Raw genomic sequence first — 19,393 nt, 5'->3', positions numbered from 1 at the left:
TGGTCCATTCTTTGGTGTTTTATTTTTAATAAATTATTTATAAAAGATAAATTAATGAAGTCACTTGTATTTAACATAAAATTAATGATTCTATCTAAAAATATTTTGTTTTATTTTAATATCAGCATATTAGAAGAAGAAAAATAGCCTTAAAGTTTAACATGCTTGCTGTGCCAATAATTAAGTTTGTCACTTTATTTACTTTATAGGGTGGGAAATGTCTCATTTACTTTTGACTGAAATTATAATACCCTCTCCAAGGGTATAACAAGAAAGAAAAGATAGCTTCCAACAGAGTCGAAGTTGATATACCCTTGCAGAATATTCTGTAAATTATATTCTCCAAAATTATTCACATGATGCATTCTTTATACTCATAAAAAATCCCAACTTCCTAACTTTAAAAACACCAAAGTTATGGCATTTCCAATCGTTAAGTTATATGACAGCTACAGGATATAGTCGTTCCGACTTATATATTACCTGCAATAGAAAGACAACTTTTGGGAAAGTTTCAAGCAGATAGCTTTAAAACTGAGGGACTAGTTTGCGTGGAAACGGACGGACGGACAGACGGATGACTAGGTCGACGCTCCTGGTGATGTTGATCCAGAATATATATACTTTATAGGGTCGGAAATGTCTCCTTCACTGCGTTGCAAACTTTTAACTGAAATTATAATACCCTCTGCACATCAAAATCAGATCTAAAGTAACACTTATGAACACACACAGAAGAAAGGCTGTTTACGTGTAATCACTGCTCAAGGGCTTTTGCAACTAGTTCACATCTTCATGTGCACTTGCGGATCCACACAGGAGAAAGGCCGTTCAAGTGTTCCCACTGGTTGAAGTCTTTTTTTTACGAAATTCTGTTCTACAGGCACACTTGCGGTCACACACAGGAGAACGACCTTTGCATACAATTCGCATCATCAGTTTCACTTGCGAATACATACAGGAGAACCGCCTTATAAGTGTACTCACTGCTTAAGGGCTTTTAAAAGTGGTTTCAATCTTCAGGTACACTTACACACACAAAAGAGTACGACAATTTAAGTGTACCCACTACCCAAAGACTTTTAAGTACAATTCATATCTACAGAAAAACAACCGCATAACACTTGCGAGAAGGACCATTTATGTGTTCCCACTAATAAAACTATTTTTTTCCGGAATTTTGAACCACTGATCAGAGGCACATTTATATTCAAAAGAGCACACTAAAATGTTTATGATCGACTCTTTAGTGATATTCAATTATAGATCCAGATTATTAATTGGTTCTAAACCTAGAGCTTTTATTCATATTTAGTTAAATGTGCAAAATAAAATGAAGTTTAAAACTCTGAATATACACAGCTTCTTATGTCTCTTAACCCCTCTAAAAAAGATGGAAACAATTTTTATTTCCTTGAGTCTACTGTTCTCTGTATGTTTAAATTTTCGTTTAAACAACAAGACATTTAATTGAATTTCCGATAGCATTAAAAGCACAATTGTCAGAACGCACATTTTTTAAGCAACTGTATTTTTTTGAAGCCACAGTTCATAATAATTTTATTACCATTTTTCATTAGGATTAAATGAAATTATAAGGTATTGCAGAAAGAAAAATAATACATATTACATACATATGCACCCAAATTAAAAAAAATAATATATAAAATAATTTCTTTGATTCCCCTAAATCCAAAATTAAACTCATTTTCACCATTTACTTTAGATTAGATATATTATTTTTATTATTAATCCTTACACTTAGCACAGGTTTACGATCCATTTACGATGCTAACACTTTTCAATTACTTGCGTTTAGCACATTTGTTTTTTATTTTAATACAACTATAAATTTTTATTGTTTAATTATGCATTTTGTGTGGTATGCCAATTTGTATATGTGTGTTCGCCATTTACCTTAACCTATAATATAAATAAGCCTGGTTTTTGTTTTGTAAATGCTATTCTTTTTTACCATTTGGAAGCAAAGATCATTAAAATTTGCTCGATTTAACAACAATGTATAAAATAATGACAAACAAACGTGCACAATAGAATAAACCAAATGAGATACAAAAGCGAATAATAAATAATTATTTTGAAAATAAATAAGGTGTTGGTGTAAAGGGGCAACAAACAAAATATGTTGTTATTGAGAGACTAATTGTTTTGGCTCTCTATACTAAGCAATTATTTCGAGTTGTTTTTTCAGCTCGGTGGTCAAACTTGGTTTAACAATAATTATTTTTAAAATGTGACCTCTTCCCGGCTGTAAGAATTCACCGGCTTAGTTCTAGGAGTAACAATATTACAATTTATTGGCTTAATGTTGATCTTAAGGCCGTGTAATTATTAATTTTACTATTGAAATGTTTTCGGCTAGGTCTAACTTTGTTCAGTGTATGTGTGTTTATCTAATGATTTCTTAAGCTTGTCAAGCTGAACATTCATTTTTATTAACTTTTGAATTGTTTGGTTCAGTTGATAATTTCGAATTATTGTTAAAGACGTTTGCAGGGATCGATTTAAAGGGACTTGACTAAACAATTAATACAGTTAAGTTGGTCGATCGAAATATTGCACCATTGTGATGTCTGATTTCGGACAAACTTTCATTAAATTCATTTCTTAAGGCTAAATTATTTTAATAGCAATTTGTTACTTGACTTTAGAGCTCATAGTTTAATGATATACAACTAATAGAATTCGTTTCTAATTTAATATTTGATTCTGTTTTGTTTTTTCGAAAGAAGGCAATGTAATGAGGCCAGCAATTTCCATGAAATACCACCAGCAACATTTAGATTTTGTTTTTTTTTTAAATATACTTGCTTAAGATACAGTAGAATCATATATAATTACGTACAGATTGATGGGGATGAGTAGTTGCAAGTGAACGGGAGACGGGGCAATGCTTGCTCTAATACTATTCTGGGAAAGTCTAACAAACACGCGTTTTAGGCTCTACCAAATAAAAAAATAACAATTAATACAATGCGATTATAGTGCTAGACATTGGGGGAAAGGTATCTAGTTTAGTCGATTAGATTTGGCTTCGATTGTGGATATTGTTAGTAGAAATGCGGCGGCGGCAACGTTTGCGAGGGCAACGTCGTCGGCTGCTGCTCCCATCAGACAACAGAATCCTTGCGAATCCTGCGATCGAAAGCATGTTTTCGGGGGAGAAAGAGACAATACAACAACAGTTCATCAGCAATGGAAGGGCTAGGAGTTGGATTAGTTTAAGGGGTTTTGCTGCTTAAAACTGTTTTCGCACCACATATAGTTCTCAGTCTGAGGAGCCCGCATAACGCCCACGCCGCCGCCCAGTCGGCGGTAGTTCATGCAGCCGCACAAACGCCACTGGTTCGTCTCCGGGTCGTAAACTTCGATGGTTTTCAGATAGGCGGACCCATCAAAACCGCCCACCGCATACAGTTGTCCATTTACAACAGCCAGGCCAACCTAAAGGGACACAATTTCATTCATTAAAATATTATTCGAAAAGGAGAGGGGGAAAAAAAAAACTCACCCCACTGCGACGCGAGGTCATGGCGACGATGGGGCTCCAGGTGTTGGTCAGTGGATTGTAGCGCTCGGCGGACGAGAGCTCCATGCAATCGTCCCGCCCGCCGACTGCGTAAATGTAATTGTTGAACACAGCACAGCCCAGGTGCTTGCGTCGCGTGGACATCGGGCTGACGGCCACCCATTTGTTTTGTCTAAAAAAATTGAAATTACGAATTTTAAATCATGAATTTGCAATCACATGAAGGTACACTGGAAAAAGAAACCGTGGAACAACTATATTTGGAAAAAGTATTTTTAAAACCGACAAATTAAATTTTTGACTGAGACTATAATGCCCTCCGCTTGGGTATAATATTCAATATAAAGATGCCTAGTATTAACAACAGAATGAATATTGCTTTTATGACAGCAACCAAATGTTATTTTACTTATTTACCTGGGATCATATCGCTCCACGGTGTTTAACGGGCACTGTCCATCAGAGCCACCAATTGCATAAAGGAATCCTCCAAGGACGGCGACCGCCACTCCCAGCCGTCGTGTGGTCATAGGGGCCACCTTGGACCACTTGTTTTCCTTGGGATCGTACCGCTCCACGTGATTCAAGCATTGTACGCCATCCTGACCGCCCACCGCGTACAGAAACCCGTCGAGCACAGCCACGCCGACGCTGGTGCGGCAGGAAGTAGTGGGCGCTACGTCGCATGACCATTGATTCGTCTGCGGATCATAGCGCTCGATGCTGTTCAGATAACTTTGACCATCATGACCGCCCACGGCATATAGTAGGTCATTTAATACGGCCACGCCCACTCCACACCGACGTTTGCTCATGGGAGCGACCATTTTCCAGTCGTTAGTCTGCGGATCGAAACGCTCCACGGAGGCTATGGCATCGCCGGAGCACCATCCGCCCACGGCGAACAACACTTCGCCGCGTCGAGTCGGTTTGCGCGGTCTGGTGCGTGGTCCCTGCATCAGCGGTCGCTCTTGAGGGAGCAGCAGATAGTTCTTGGCCTCGTCCACCAGATCCCGGCAGGCCTCATCACTGCGCACCAGGAGATCGGAGCCGACTGTACCAACCAGGAACTTTGGAGAGAGTAGAGGCAAACGGACGTGTTGAAGAACCTGAAATGAATCCGGAGTATTTTTTATTGAAGTGTTATTTTACTAGATTCTTGCATTATTATTAAATTATATGTAGGGCCCTTTTCAGAAAATGTAATTGGGTTTGCAATAAAACTGAAGTCGAATTCAGGAAACAACTAATAAAACAGTATTTACTCAAAGTTAAATGACAAAAGTACAATTATTTCTGAATACTTAAATATATTACCTAATAAAATTTTAAGCTATAAACTTTCTAAAATTATTCAGAAATTGTATTCCTCAGACTATATTTTATCCAACAATTTATCATAGACTTTAGCCATTTATAACTATTTAATTACTGACAAAATTTGTATATATTTGTTTAGAGCTTCAAAAAGTGTAAACATTTTAGATGCATAATTTAAATAGCTTACCTGTGCCAGGTGCTGTCGCCTCTCGGCGACGTTGTATTTGAGCCAGGACATGACCGCGTTGAAGACCTGCTCTTCGGAGCGCACATTTAGCTCGTCGCTGCAGATGATGTCCACCAGCTGGCCGACGGGCAGCAGCAGGAACTCCTCGCTCTCCATTACGTCTTGGAAGTTGTGCTGTGTAAACTTGTCGGCTATCCGCAGCAATTCCCGGCAGGAGTGTGTGTCGGCGAAGGCGCGGATGCCCAGGCAGTTGGTGGGGTCCAATTGCCGCTTGAGGAACTCGCAGCAAATGTCCTGAATCTCCACCAGTTGCAGCAGGCAAGCGGCGGGGAGCAGCGTCTGAACATTGGCCTCCTCGACGATAATGTGGGCGGTGTAACAGAAATCAATGAGCAGCTCCATGGCGTTCTCGTCGATGTCGCGTATGGTGACCTCCGTTTGGCGCGATTCTTCCAGCTCCCCGGTGAACATGGCACAAAAATAAGAGCTGCAGGCGGACAGGATCACTCGGTGGGCGAAGATCTTTCGCCCACCCACGTTCAGCACCACATCGCAGAGCTCCCGATGGCGGCGCAGCATATTGAGTTCCGTGAGCGTGACCTTCGGATGTTTCTCGGACGTGTGTGAGAGCCGGGCGGGCGAAGGCGGTCGGTCGACGACCTTCGATTCGACGGATCGGTCGACTCCCACTCCCGCTGATCCGACGGATCGGTCCACGCCCGTTGAAGAAACTTATAAATTGGAAACGGTAATCAATTACTATATTATTGTAATGTTTTAAAATAAAGTCGAATCATACTTAGGACTGCACTTACCGGTGGATCCCGCCTGGTCGCCCATTCTGTTCGCTGCTAAGCGCAGCGGGCCGGAAGCAACCCAACCCCACACGGCGTCTATCTGTAGATAAAATGGAGCAAAAAGGACATTAAATTATGGGTTACATTTTATCATATATACATATAGTATTTTGGGTTGATATTAGGAAGTTTATTAAAATCTATAATAACAATTATTTAAATCAACATGACAGGGAATTGTGAGCTGAAATTGTTCAAAGCAATATTGCAGTTTTTTAAATAGTTACTTTATTTCGGTTAGAGTAAAGATTTTTTAAGATTAACGGTTTAAAACGAGACAAAATTGTAGCTAAAAATAAATAAAGGTATTTAATATTGTGTCTTAAAATACCTAACATTACTGATTTTGTCTTTAAATTAGACAAATTTTCGTGTTTGAATTAAGTCTGGAACAAAATAACAATGAAAATTGATATTTAGGATTAACATTTCGGATTAGTTTTATCTTTCTTTCTTTATAAAACAAAACAGCACATCACATTAGTTAGAGAGTAAATCATAAAAATTCTGATTGTTTTTTTAAATTTATACAGTACTTTTATACAGTACTAATTTGGAATGAAATGTTACTTTATTTTGTTGATAACACATATCAAAGAGTTATTAACAACCGGGAAGGTAGTTTAAGTCATTGCTGAATTTTTATAGCAAAATTAACTATTTGGACACTGAGAGAGGCGACTCTGATTTATTTTACTTTTGCTCCACCAACTTTTGCACCGCCCACACACAGGCATGCTATGTAACACGCACACATTTACACTCTTGTATCCACAAACATTAAGATGGACCTTTTTTAAGAAAAATAAAAATAATTTTGTTAAAGTCGATTTAACGTATTTTGGTTGCTAGGTAAAAAATGAATACCTACTCAAAAATCCAAATAATAAAACATTAAGTTTAATAACTTCTTAATGAATGACGTGAAGGTTCATAATAAATTTTAAACACATTAGTCGATTATTCTGTTTATTTTAACCCGACTGAAAATAATATAGACATTATGAACTGACTTCTACTTCACTATAAACCTAATGAATATCAAGTTAAAACAAACTTAAAAATGAAAAGTAATGATATTTTTTAGTTTTTATTACAGGCACACCACAGGGGTAACCTGGTCCACCTTAAAACACACACACGCGGCCGATGTTGGTTTAAATGTAAATGTATATCTAGGAGTATATGTGGGTGTCACAACCTTTGCGTCTCTGTTCTCCACGGATACAAAGCACGTCCAGGGCCAGCTGCAGGCGGAAATTTTCGAAAATGCAATCTTGCGGCTGGCTTATAGCGACCACATCGAAGATTTTCCTTGCCCAAAATTCACTTTTTAGCAGGGAAAATTCGCTTTTTTGTGGCCTGGAAAAGTCGAAACACACGATTGGGTACGGTACGAAGGTATTCAGCGTGACCATTTACGTACGGTCAAAACAAACCCTGGGATTTTGGGAAAAATACTGAAAATGGTTGATACTGGACGGACTGAAACGGGCTTCCTAAATCGGAAAATATGGCAGCCCTTTTCGTTTTTAAAATGTACAAGTTTGGAAAACTTCGAGACATTTTAGGAGAGTTTTCAAATCATCTAAATATTTCTGCGGGGTTCTGGTAAATGCTACAAATTTTCTGATTTCAAATTCTTCGATAATTTTAAAAAAACTTAAGGCTATAAGGAATATGATAAAAAATAGAAGACCTTTTATTCAATTGCAAAGAATTTTTTGAAAAAAGCTATGAACCCATTTTTTAATTGCCTTTTAACATTTCTCTGGGAGATAAGGTCTCTATTAAGGGCACCCGATTTTTTTTATCAGAAGTATACATTTTTGATATTATTCTTTTAAATTTCTATGATGTTATTGGCAGTATTTTATTATTACAACCGTTTGCGGGGATATCACATGGCTTATTTGTCTTACTTTTCCATTTTACTCGAAACTGCATTTTTATATAAGATTTGTATTAATAAAAAAATTAAACTTAATTAATTTAAAAATAGGCTTATTCTCGGTTTTCTTTCTTCCCGGTAGGGAACTGGTTAATACAGATTATTAATATTTTTGGATTTTTATGTTTCAGATAAACAGAAAAGCTAAATCCGTCAGCAAGGTTATTTTTATAGCCACTTTTAAAATAATTAAAACAAAATAAAAATAAATGGTACAACTGTGCTTGCACTTTGAAGATTTTTTGAAGATTTTTTATTGAATATATTACATAGTAGAGGTGTCTTTTTTGGGAGTCTACTGTATTTAGGGTTTCTGCCTTTTTTGGAAGAAAACGGTATTTTAAAAATACAACCTGTTTTTTTGTTGGTATATTCGTGATAACCCATTTGGTATATGTGCACATCGGTCATACTATTTCTATACGCGACGCTGACAAGAAAGGAAAGCAATTTTCCAAAGGTTTAAAAGCCCATAACATAGTGCAAAATAGTAACTAAATTTAAGTGCAACGTGTAAATATATGCAAAACGGATCGTGATAATTTCCCAAACGGCGGTTAATTTGATATTGGAAAGTGCAAAGAAAAGTACGTGAACTGGGCAAGAAAAGAGAACTCAATAAAGTGAGACAGTGTGCGTGCGAAGAGTTTTTCGTCTCCCTCGCACTAAAGTGGAGCGCACTCAATTATTTTGTGGATGGAGTGGAACAACAACAACGACACAGCACCAAAAATACAAGCAGCAATAACACCAACAATAAATGCAGAAAATGTTAAGGAAATCACAAAGAGAGCGAAAAACGAGAGAACAATAACGAAAGCGTTAGAATATAATGCAATCGATGCATTAAATAGAGTACAAGTACAAAAATTGCATTGGAAATTGAAATTCGTGCGACAAAAGCGAACGATTGCAGAAATTTTCGAAACTTGGCAGCCATATTTACTACAAAAACAACGCCGTTGTAAAAATACGTGACAAAACGCTTCCACGAACACACACGCACTCAGTCCTACACCCACACACTTTTGGCATCACACACATCATCGCGTACTGAAAGAGTAAGATAGAGTGAGAAAGGGAGACGCGAACGTGAATTAACAAACAAACAAAAATATTTTGCGAAAAAGACAAACACAAAAAACCCAATAAAGTGTATTATATAAACAAACAGTGGGTCGATAACGAAATATTATGGAAATTGCACCACTAATCAATAACGCCGTCGCTGTCGTCACAGCCTCTGCTGCAGTCGCTGCCTCTGCCAGCGTTAACGTCACCAGCAGCAAGGAGAATGATAACGGTAAGCGGAGCACCAAATGACAAGCGGTACACAAATAGGTCTCCATAAACAGTACCAATTAAATGTTACAGCCTGCACCGTGAAACTCACACTGTTCCAAAAACAATTTTGATCTTCTGTAAATAATCTCACAATTATTTGCTCAAATTTCCATATACCATGTACTCTAAAATAAATCCAAATAAAAGCACAGTAGATAAACAAAAATCTCTCAAAAAGAGTCGATTACGATTACATTAACGATAAACAATGTAGGAATCATTATCTATTCTACAATGTAAATTTCTCCAAGACGCTTATTTATCGAAAGATAAACTTAATTTTTTTTTGTCCATATAACCTATCACCATTAAATTATATAGTACTTTCGTAAGACCCTTGAATAGGTTAACAAAATCGCACTAGGGAAAAATTGTACATTAACTTAGGTCCGGTTTCCCACTTTCGAGTTGCCAAACGCGATTATTGTACCCACATTGAGTTTAAGTTCTCTCCACACTTTCTCGAGTTTCCTAACGGTTGGCTTACGCGATATTTGTGTCCACATTGGGCTAAGTCCATACGTCATTTCCTTATATTTCCTTTAATTTTAAATAAGTTCTAAAAGAGCTGGGCTAGTGGTGTATGGAAATATTGTTGTTTAGTAGGCCAAAAATATCCTAAACAGTCTATTATTTAAAAATAAATCCAACAAAATCGTACGAAATTCTATTTAACTAAATTTTTGCTCATCAATAGGTTATCTTATTATTATTTTGTCGTTAAATGTGGCAGGTAAATTAGGTAACCTGGTTGAGGAACCATAAGAAAGTGTTGTGAAGGACAAATTTTCTTTTATTAAATCAGCTGCAAAATTCTTTTCCTCTTGATCTTTTGAAAAAGAGGCGCCTTCTTGTCTAATAGCTTAGTTACACTTACAAGTTTGCCATTGTTCTGGGAGTAAACGCAATCAAGCAGAACTGCCCTATTGCACTTCGCAAACTCGAGTATATGCGTGTAGGTGTAAGTGCTTTATATATATATTTGTTTTAATTTGCAAATTAATACTAACAAAATAAGATAAAAGAATACCAAAGCTAACAAAAATAACTTAGTACTATGGCTAAAAGACAGGACAATTTTGGCACTGATCGTATATGCTATGGGTACTTGAAGTACTTCGAAGGTATCCTCCTGCATTCATTGTTTTTTGTAGCTCGTGCTTAAACTCTAAAAATACAAGTTTGACACCAAACGTCCAAGTGTAAATAAGGAATACGGGTACAAGTTAGTATAAGTTCTATGTGAGAGGATATGTGTCGCTCTAAAAAACCAATTTAATTTTAATTTAATTTATCTCATGTAACGATAATCGAAATTCAAATATTTTCTGTAAAAACCTTTGACTTGCTTAAAATAAATAATATAATAAGGATAAACAAAACTAAAGTGAACAAAAACTACTTGCCATCAATATGATGTACTATGATTAGTATGACGGCAGGTAATTTTTCGATTACGAAGGCCCCAATGAGTCAAATGACAGCTTAAGCAACGACAAACTTAAAATCTACATATATTCTCATATCTTTTTTTCCAAGTTTTTTTGTTGGTGGTGATAGTTGTGCAGGATAGTCGAGTGAAAGCTCGAATGTCGAAAAGAAATCGAAAATCTTATACCGTCATTATGTCCCTACCCCCAAACCTTTTTAATGGCAACCAGTCTTAATTTTATTTTATTTTAGTTCTCGTTTTTATTACCTAGGGCTTACGCTGAAGTCTTAAAATATATTACAACATACACAGCATAACACTTTTCAAAATACAGTTTTATAATTTAAAATTGGGTGTTTGAATTGCATTCATAGTAGCTAATAGTTGGGGCTTCAGAAGTCGGACTGTGGATCTCAGTTTACATCGCACAAAAACTTGCCCACGCCAGCGAGTGTGCATGTTGCAACACTTTTCAACGGAGGTCGCTGAACTGCGCCGTGTGTTTTTTTTAAAATTGTGTTTTTGGAGGCCAAGCGAACGGAGTACGACAGCAATAGCATAGTAATAGTAGTAGTGTTTGGCTTTTGTCTCACTGTTGTTGCGCAATTGGCAGCACAGATCATTGGCCAGGCGGCCATCCAACGATTGCGATTACTCAGCAGTTCGTCAAGGTGCTCCAATAGCATTTGCTTCAAATTCCTAGACAGCTTGGCAACCAAACTAAAATGATTATTTTTAGCCACTTACAGTTGGTGCTTATAAAATCAAGCAATTCACCTTTAAAGGCAAAATAGTTCTTATCACAATACTTTTCCATAAAATTTCAATATATTTAACTTTTAAAACTGCCAGTAGTAAAACTCTTTTAAGTAACAATACTTCTGACAACATGTTAGTGTCATTTAAATTATAGAACTGCCGACTCTAAATTTAAAACCTCTAAAATACTAAAATTCTCAAAATTAATTTATAATTGACTAGTTATAAGGGAATACCTTTTGCAGAGGATATTCTTATAAAAAGCTGGAGTAAAAAAAATGTAAAGTTTTTGTTTTCATAAATTATGATCTAATCACCAAATTTTATTTAATTATTGAAGAGATCTTAACCAAATCTCAATAGTTTTTGGTGTCATTTTAATAGGTCATATTAGTTCAATGCAATTCAGGTTTGGATATATTATTACTTGTGCAGGTACTGAACTGAAATTTAAAATGCCTTTGACACCAACCAGGGTCGCATAAAAGGTGAAGGGAAAAATAAGTGATATTTTCGAGAGTTTTCCGTTGTTCAATTACCTCAAGGGTGTTTTTATTTTTCACTATCAATTTCTTGGTGTCGTTGCTTATCTTCCAGTGTTTGCTTTTTTTCTATTTCAAGTCAACAATCTGGCGTTGCTCGCTTCGCTGACGTTACAAAAAGTGCTAAATATCAACAATAACAATAACCACCACAGCAGCAACAACAACAATAACAACCATAGCCACAGCAGCGATATCAGACAACACGAGCAACAAAAACAGCAGCAACCACAACGACGAAACCTCGATATTAAGAGCGAGAATGATGTATTGAACCATTTGTTAAAAACTGGAGCTGTTTTCACCAAAACCGCCACTCCCACAGCGCCCATTGCCATTGAGAGAAAGAAGCAGTCGCAGCAGCAGCAGATACATCAATATGCACAACATCAGCAACAGCAGCAACATAGCAGCGCACAGAAGCAACGCCTCAACTCATCCATATCATCGACCCATTCATCAACATCAACGAACTCGTCCTACGGCAGCTCATCCTCGGAAGATGCTGCAGCCGCATCTGCAACATTGGCAGCATCTGCCACACTAGCACCATTAACACCAAGAACAAACACCGCAAAGGCGTCCAGCATTAAATTGCCAGAAAAATCGAAAATTCCGTCCGATATACTTGATGATCTGGCCAGTCGATTTATAATCAATGTACCGGACATGGAGCTGAATAATCTAATACGAATGTGTTTTCAAATCGAGCTGGCCCACTGGTTCTACTTGGATTTCTTTTGTGCCCCCGAAACTGGTGAGGATGGCGAGACCCTGAAGTGTATCCAGCGAAAGCTACCGACGGTGGGCATTAAGCAATTTGCCATGCAGTTGTTCCAAGTGAGTGTCGGATTTGTTGTTTTATTTTTCCACAAAATCTGTAACTTGTGTATTTTTTCCATCAGCACATTCCCTTCCTGAACAAACATTTTGGCACCGTGGATCAAATCCTGGACGAGTGGAAGAACTACAAGCTGTCGGTGCCCACATACGGAGCTATTCTGGTTTCCGAGGACCACAATCAATGCTTGCTAGTCCAGTCCTTCTTTGCACGCAACTCCTGGGGATTTCCCAAGGGCAAGATTAACGAGAATGAGGATCCAGCACATTGTGCCACGAGAGAGGCAAGTCGTGGATTGTGCATGAATTAATTTGACCTGCAACTTTGCTAAATATAATGTTTGCATTCTTTATTAACCCCTATCGACTCAAATTTTTTATCTGTGTTAGGATTATCTTTTTTAACCTATGGGCTTGTGGGTTAAAGATTAAGATTACTTAGACTTAATCAGATTTTGAATTTGCTGCCAGAAAACAGAGTTGAATGTATCTTATAATCTTATTTTTCTGTTCTCCATTTTGGCGCCTGCAGGTTTATGAGGAGACCGGGTTCGACATCACGGATCTCATTGATGCCAACGACTACATCGAGGCTTCTATTAACTATCAGTACACGCGACTGTACGTTGTGCGTAACGTACCGCTGGACACACCTTTTGCGCCACGCACCCGCAACGAGATCAAGTGCTGCGACTGGTTCCGCATCGATTCGCTGCCGGTGAACAAGAACGATGCCATATCGAAGGCCAAGTTAGGCAAGACCTCCAACTCCTTCTTCATGATCATGCCGTTTGTGAAGCGCCTGAAGAAGTGGGTGAACGATAGGAAAGCTGGAATCGAGCCACGTCGCCGCAAATGCTCCGATCAGCAATCTCCGAAAGCAGCCTCGCCCACAAACATAAACGGAAGTTGCAAAAAGGACGCTGCAGGAGTGCGAAATGAATCGCGACGTCAGCGACATAAGTCCATGGGGGATTTGGACGGTGTCAAGTTGAATAATCTCAATGGCAGGGTGGCCTCTGGGCCAGGAGCGGTATTAGCAGCACCCGCCTCAGCCACCATGGCCATCAACTCGATGAACATTTGCAATAGCAATGGGAAGCGCAATAAACCAAATGCGGCTGCGGGCAGCAATCAAACAACGCCACTAACAACAGCAACGGCAGTGACGTCAAACGGAGCCGTCGGAGGCGGCACAATGTCCTCAAAGCGTCAACTGTTCCATAGCCAAAGTCAGAACGATGCACAGCAGTCGGCAAGCAATGAGAAGGTGAGTTCGGCCGGTCATGTCAGGTATTCACCTCATTTATAAACATCACTCTTCAGCAGATTGTCAGCTCCTTTGATTTAATTCGCAAGGAGAAGCAGCTACAACTTAAGGCAGCTAAGGCGCAGAAGCAGCAAGAGCAGCAGCAACAGCGATTACGCACCAAGTCCCAGAGTGATAAGCAGTTCAATCCACAGCAACCAGTAAGGATCCTGGGGCAACAGCAGCCCACAACTGGCATGGATTTGATAGCCATGCTATCGGCCGCGGCGGCAGCTCAAAAGGCACCAAAGAACGAGCAGCAAATACAGCAACAGCAACAACGACCACGACCAGCTTCGGTGTCGCTGAACCTTGGAGCAGGCAGTGCCGCAGGACCCAACGCAACCGCTCCGGAAGCCCAGAACATGCACACGCTGCAGCGAATGGCGTCGGGCACAAATTTGAGGATTCTGAAGCGAGCACAGTCGCAGCAACCGCCGCAACAACAGCTGCAGCAACACCAGTTGCAACACCAACACCAGTTGCAACACCAACAGCAACAGCAGCAGTTGGGCGCTGACTTTACGCCCAATTTTAATTCGTGGACGAATTTCTCTTTCACCAAGAACTTCATAGCAAATGTGTTTTGCTAAACTTTTATTTTTGAGTCAAATAACTTTCTTTCAAAATTCTCAACTTATGCATTTTCCAGCGAAAGACCAGGTTACAGGAAACACCGAATAGTTTAGCAGGCTTTGTGGAGTTGAACAACTCGCGCTTTTGGGAAAAAGATTCTTTGGAGACTTACCAGAAAATGAAAGCATGCCAATTGCATTTAACAAGTTCATTTGTTATAAAACTAACACTACAACTACCAACACTATAGACAACTAATCATGTCTAGTCCTAGGCTTTGGAGACTATGTATTAAAGTAAAGTTTCCCGATCTCTAAACTGGAGATTAAACTTTTCCCCGCATATTCTACATTAGGAAACTGCGACCACACTCAAACTGAAAACTTGAATGCGATCAATTGTATAAGTCATTTTTAATACAAAAAACAACAAAATTTGCATACCAAAAAAAAAGAATCAAAAAACGAGAGTCTTCCGCTCAGCACATGTAAAGTAATATTTTGTAAAAACACTACAATCGCTGTTCGACTTTAAGATCCAAGTGAGAACAAACAGATTGAGTATAATTATGTTAGAATCCTTCCTGTATAAGCTAAAAGTGTTTATTGTGAGCCAAGTGAACCAAGCCTACTTCGAGCCGAGTGCTCGCCGTTTGAACGTATTTTTAGATACAACCCACAAACTTAATCTAACTTAACTAAAGCGTAGCTTTAACAAGCCCCGGGTACAGATCGTTTTGCTTTAATTTCAAAGTCTACTGTTGACTTTTTGTAAGGGCAACAAAACGCTTCTGCGGAGCGAAATTATAACACTTAATATTTCTGGGCCGTATTACTTACTGCCCGCCCCACCTACGAATGATAGACGAGAGAAATGTGTAAGAAAAAATACAAATAATAACAATGTAAATAATTAAATTGTGATATAGTATTTCTTAGCACAATTGTGATCTTAACAAACGGCTGGCAACTACAAAAAATTTTATAAGTGAACCACAATACCATTTTAATCAATCAAAAAATGCCCTGCACACCAACCGTTCAAAATTAAGACCCACTTTCCAACAATCAGGGGCAATAACAGGCATATCTAGGCAGAAAATGTTTCGTCAATATTTTTTTGACAACTTGGGAATGCCAAGATTAAAATGTTAAAACAAAACATTTAACGAATTTAAATTAGTTTTAAATTGAATGCTTAAAACGTTTTCAATCATGATAAATTTGTATGATATACACGAACTAAGGTAAAAGTATTCGAGCGATTTGTAATTTTATGAAAACCAGAAGAGAAGTATATTTTTGTGAGCCAATAGTGCGTAAGAAAGAGGAGAAGCCTTTTAAAAAATGTTAAGTCTTTTGATAAATATGCGTAGTTGGTTAAGGTTTTCTACCAAACCAAGTTTCCTAAAATTCGTAACCATGTCGCGACATGTTAACTAATTCCTCCATCATGCGTAGTCTCCAATGTGTGAAACAGTTGCCTATTTAGCGTATATCTTTAGACTAAGCAATGATCTGCAATGTCTCCAAGGTCGTAATCCCAGAGTCTATAAGTTTACAGCAGCGAAAATGAAAAGAAGTTCCCTGTAATTCGGTCTTTGGTGTATAATTCGGTACTAGTTCTTTAATCTTAACCAAAAAACAGTAAGAAATTTGCATTTGCTTTAAATCTTTTACCATTGACTTTTAAAGCTTTTTGAAAAGCCATATTAATTTGTATTTTATATGTTAACACATGCTGCAAATTTGTTTTAAACATTTCTCTTTTAATTTGGATTTGGATTATATTTAATTTTTACTAAAAAATGTATAGTTTAAATTTTTATTTTTTGGAAACTCAGCTAAATACGTTTCCAGCCGCCTTAGGACAAATGCCTGATGAAATTGTCAACAATTTCGATTTATTTTGATGTGTTACCTTCCTTCCTAGTACAAAACATAATCTTAATTTCTTTGGACATTTGTCTGGGCCATGCAAGAAAAAAACTTATCAATCAAGCGATGAATATCAAAATACACACAAGAACAACATCGTTTACTCTGCTTGAAAACTACAAGAATCCCAAAAATTAAATATTGTAAAGTTTTGTTGTGAAAAAGAATCATAAACAAAAGCAAAGTGAAACATTTAAATTAAAAACCCTAAATTCTTTCAAAACCTACAATAATTCTGATTTGAAAAACTGCAATCTTGTTTAAATTCGTCCCAATCCCCAAAACCATATAATTTTCTTTAGTTTTTTTTTTGTTAAAATTCATAGACGTAGCTATAATTAACTTTAATAAAGGGCTCCTGAATCAACAACCGGAAACATTAAGTTAATTTAAGTGAACGTTCGGTGCGTGAGGACTTGATATATTAAAATCTTGCCAACACCTGAAAGTCTGCACCGCCCAACGATCTGAGTGATCCAAATACTCGCTCCAAGCTAAATTTGCGATGCATTTTAACCATTGTATCCAAAAACAAAAACGCAAAACAAATCTGTAAACACGTCCAAAACATAAACTGAGGTCGTGAGTACACTAGAATAGATTTCGTGAAAACAAAATGAATCCAAATAAAAATACGACCGAAACAATCAAGTATTCAAAATTATTAGGCGAGTGATTCTATTCTTGTGTAAGCATCTCCTTCAAAACCATACGATATCAAAAATACAATTTTGTAGAAATTAATGCCAAAACAACCAAATACGAAAAACAAAGTTAACTCTCAAATCAAGAATATTTGTAAAGTAAAAGATTATCAAATAACTAATTTGTGGCAATATATATTTCCTATATTTTTTCCCCCAAAATTCCGGCAATAAATTGATGTACCAAGTTTTAAAAAATTATTTTTTATTTATGTTATTGGGAAAGAAGTTTAACATTTTTTGAAATCTAGATTCTTAGATGATAAAACACGGAACTTTAGAGGCATATTATTACTGACTTTCAAAGAAAGAACTTCCCCAAAATCATATTCCAATTTTATTTGTCTTTTAAATCCGTTAATATTCTCCGTATTTCCAGTTTCAGAACATGAACATCACATGACCAAATGTAAGCATCTCCATTTAAAAAATTTTTGTTTTCCGATGTCGAATAAGTTTTTTTATGATTTCACTATAGTAACAATTATTTTCATAATTTATTTTTTAAATATTTTTCAACAAACTAAATAAAGAAATTTCAGCTTTATTATACCTTTAGTAGTATATTAAATAATAAGAATATTTTTTTGAACATGTTGCAGACAGACCTTTAATATGAACTATTTACTAGATATCTTTTTTGAGCTTTGATCTCTGACATCTATGTATTTTCCATGTTGCAAGGTTAGTTCTTTGGGCAGGCTGATGAACTGTCCTCCGTTAGAAAAAAGGGGGTGGAGGACATCCGGGGAAACGCGAACCGCTACGGCTCTTAATTGTCGTTTGCCGTAGGGCACCTTTCGGCCATCCGGTTCCACCCGTTGCTTGGGATCTAGGGTCATAAACTGACCCTCCCGTAAGTGCGAACGCATGTGGGTAGAGTAATTTTTGCCCTTTATCGCAGTGTTACATCCCGCATGGGGACACGGGTGGAACCGATCCCTGTGCCACTGCAAGTGCTGTAAATAGCGCGTGTACACCCGGAATTTTCGATTGCAATACTCATAGCTGCATCCGTAGGCCTTCGGATTATCGGTTACGGAAATAAAATTGTGTCCCCGCAGTTGCCTCTTGAAGGTTGGGGAAGAGTGTGCGATGTTCTCGTGTCGGATTACGTCGAAGAAACGTGGGAATATCTCGTTGCATTTAAGGCACAAAAATTCCAGGTCCCTACCGCCGCATTTCGACTTGAAATGACCCATCGTCTCTATGTGTGTCTGTAGTTCGCGAATAGTGAAAAAATCGGAGGCGCATTCGCGGCAATAGTAGGCCGGGTTCGGACGCGCTATGCCACTGTGCATCCGGATGTGGGCCAGGTTTTCCAGGACATTGTCGCAGCAGGTGCACATCATACGGGCGGCCTTGGTCTTGTCCTTAAAGAACTTCGTCATCGCCAAACCATCACGTGACAGGCCCACGGAAAAGAATTCCCTGTCCGAGGGATCCAAAAGTTCCTCCGCGGTCAATTCCATAACATCGTTTTGGTCATATTTTCCGGCTGATTCCGCCTCCTCCCCATTCCCCACAGACTGAAGCTCCAACTTGACCTCGTTTTGGTCGGATAGATCATCATTTTCCCACTCTGGCTCTTCCACATAATCTTTTCGGGCTAATTCCTCCTCATCCTCCGAAGACGGAGCCTCCAACTTGACCTGAAACACCTGAGAGTCGTCTATTTCGAGGGGCTTATCCTGAATTTCTTCCTGGGCTTTGCTCCATTTCTCTAAGGATTCGCTTATACGCAAAACGAGCTCAAAACAAGATTCGCAAATGCACGAACTCTTTCCCAGGATGGCGATCTAAAAAATGGCAAATTAATATATAACATCTATTGAACAAATTTTTCCAAACTTACATCAATTTTGTAGCAATCGAAGAGTCTGTGAAGCAGTTTGTTGGCCGATTTAATCTTGGGCTTCTCGGGAACAAATTGACCTCTAATTGCCTTGCATAATCTGCAGAGCTCTTCATCCATTTCACGAATTTTTCAATTATTTTTGATAATTCATCAAAATACTCGATGAAGAAATTGGAGCTGAAAAATAATCAATGTTTTCATCGATGTTGACTTTAAATACAGAGACA

At 37.9% G+C, this 19,393-nt stretch overlaps 3 protein-coding genes across 7 annotated transcripts; 1 reads left to right on the top strand and 2 right to left on the bottom strand.

Moving 5' to 3' along the window:
- Positions 1-1,716: 1,716 nt before the first annotated feature.
- On the bottom strand, positions 1,717-7,345 carry LOC108038309 (kelch-like protein diablo). Of its 2 annotated transcripts, XM_017115084.2 has the most exons (7): positions 7,116-7,345; positions 5,873-5,954; positions 5,058-5,788; positions 3,968-4,659; positions 3,533-3,722; positions 3,278-3,465; positions 1,717-3,156 (listed from the first exon to the last, which is right to left on the bottom strand). In XM_017115084.2, the coding sequence occupies exons 2-7, from the start codon at positions 5,895-5,897 to the stop codon at positions 3,132-3,134; spliced, it is 1,851 nt and encodes a 616-aa protein (XP_016970573.1). In that variant the 5' UTR covers positions 5,898-5,954; positions 7,116-7,345; the 3' UTR covers positions 1,717-3,131. The 2 variants fall into 2 exon arrangements, with proteins under 2 accessions (XP_016970573.1, XP_016970572.1); XM_017115083.2 differs by having other exon boundaries at positions 1,717-3,465.
- Positions 7,346-8,273: 928 nt separating this feature from the next.
- On the top strand, positions 8,274-17,509 carry LOC108038307. 4 transcript variants are annotated; one of them, XM_017115081.2, is made up of 5 exons: positions 8,274-9,168; positions 12,022-12,782; positions 12,848-13,066; positions 13,315-14,052; positions 14,112-17,509. In XM_017115081.2, exons 1-5 carry the CDS (start codon positions 9,060-9,062, stop codon positions 14,682-14,684), a joined length of 2,400 nt encoding a protein of 799 aa, XP_016970570.2. In that variant the 5' UTR covers positions 8,274-9,059; the 3' UTR covers positions 14,685-17,509. The 4 variants fall into 4 exon arrangements, with proteins under 4 accessions (XP_016970570.2, XP_016970569.2, XP_016970568.2 ...); XM_017115080.2 differs by having other exon boundaries at positions 14,109-17,509; XM_017115079.2 differs by having other exon boundaries at positions 11,998-12,782.
- A 272-nt stretch (positions 17,510-17,781) lies between these two features.
- Positions 17,782-19,377, bottom strand: LOC108038308. Its single transcript, XM_017115082.2, has 2 exons — positions 19,164-19,377; positions 17,782-19,107 (listed from the first exon to the last, which is right to left on the bottom strand). The coding sequence occupies exons 1-2, from the start codon at positions 19,281-19,283 to the stop codon at positions 17,929-17,931; spliced, it is 1,299 nt and encodes a 432-aa protein (XP_016970571.1). The 5' UTR covers positions 19,284-19,377; the 3' UTR covers positions 17,782-17,928.
- Between the last annotated feature and the right edge of the window lie 16 nt (positions 19,378-19,393).

The sequence above is a fragment of the Drosophila rhopaloa genome, unplaced genomic scaffold, assembly GCF_018152115.1.
Source record: "Drosophila rhopaloa isolate 14029-0021.01 unplaced genomic scaffold, ASM1815211v1 contig_47, whole genome shotgun sequence".
In the NCBI taxonomy this organism is placed as follows: domain Eukaryota; kingdom Metazoa; phylum Arthropoda; class Insecta; order Diptera; family Drosophilidae; genus Drosophila; species Drosophila rhopaloa.
This window is presented reverse-complemented; position numbering and strand designations above follow the sequence as displayed.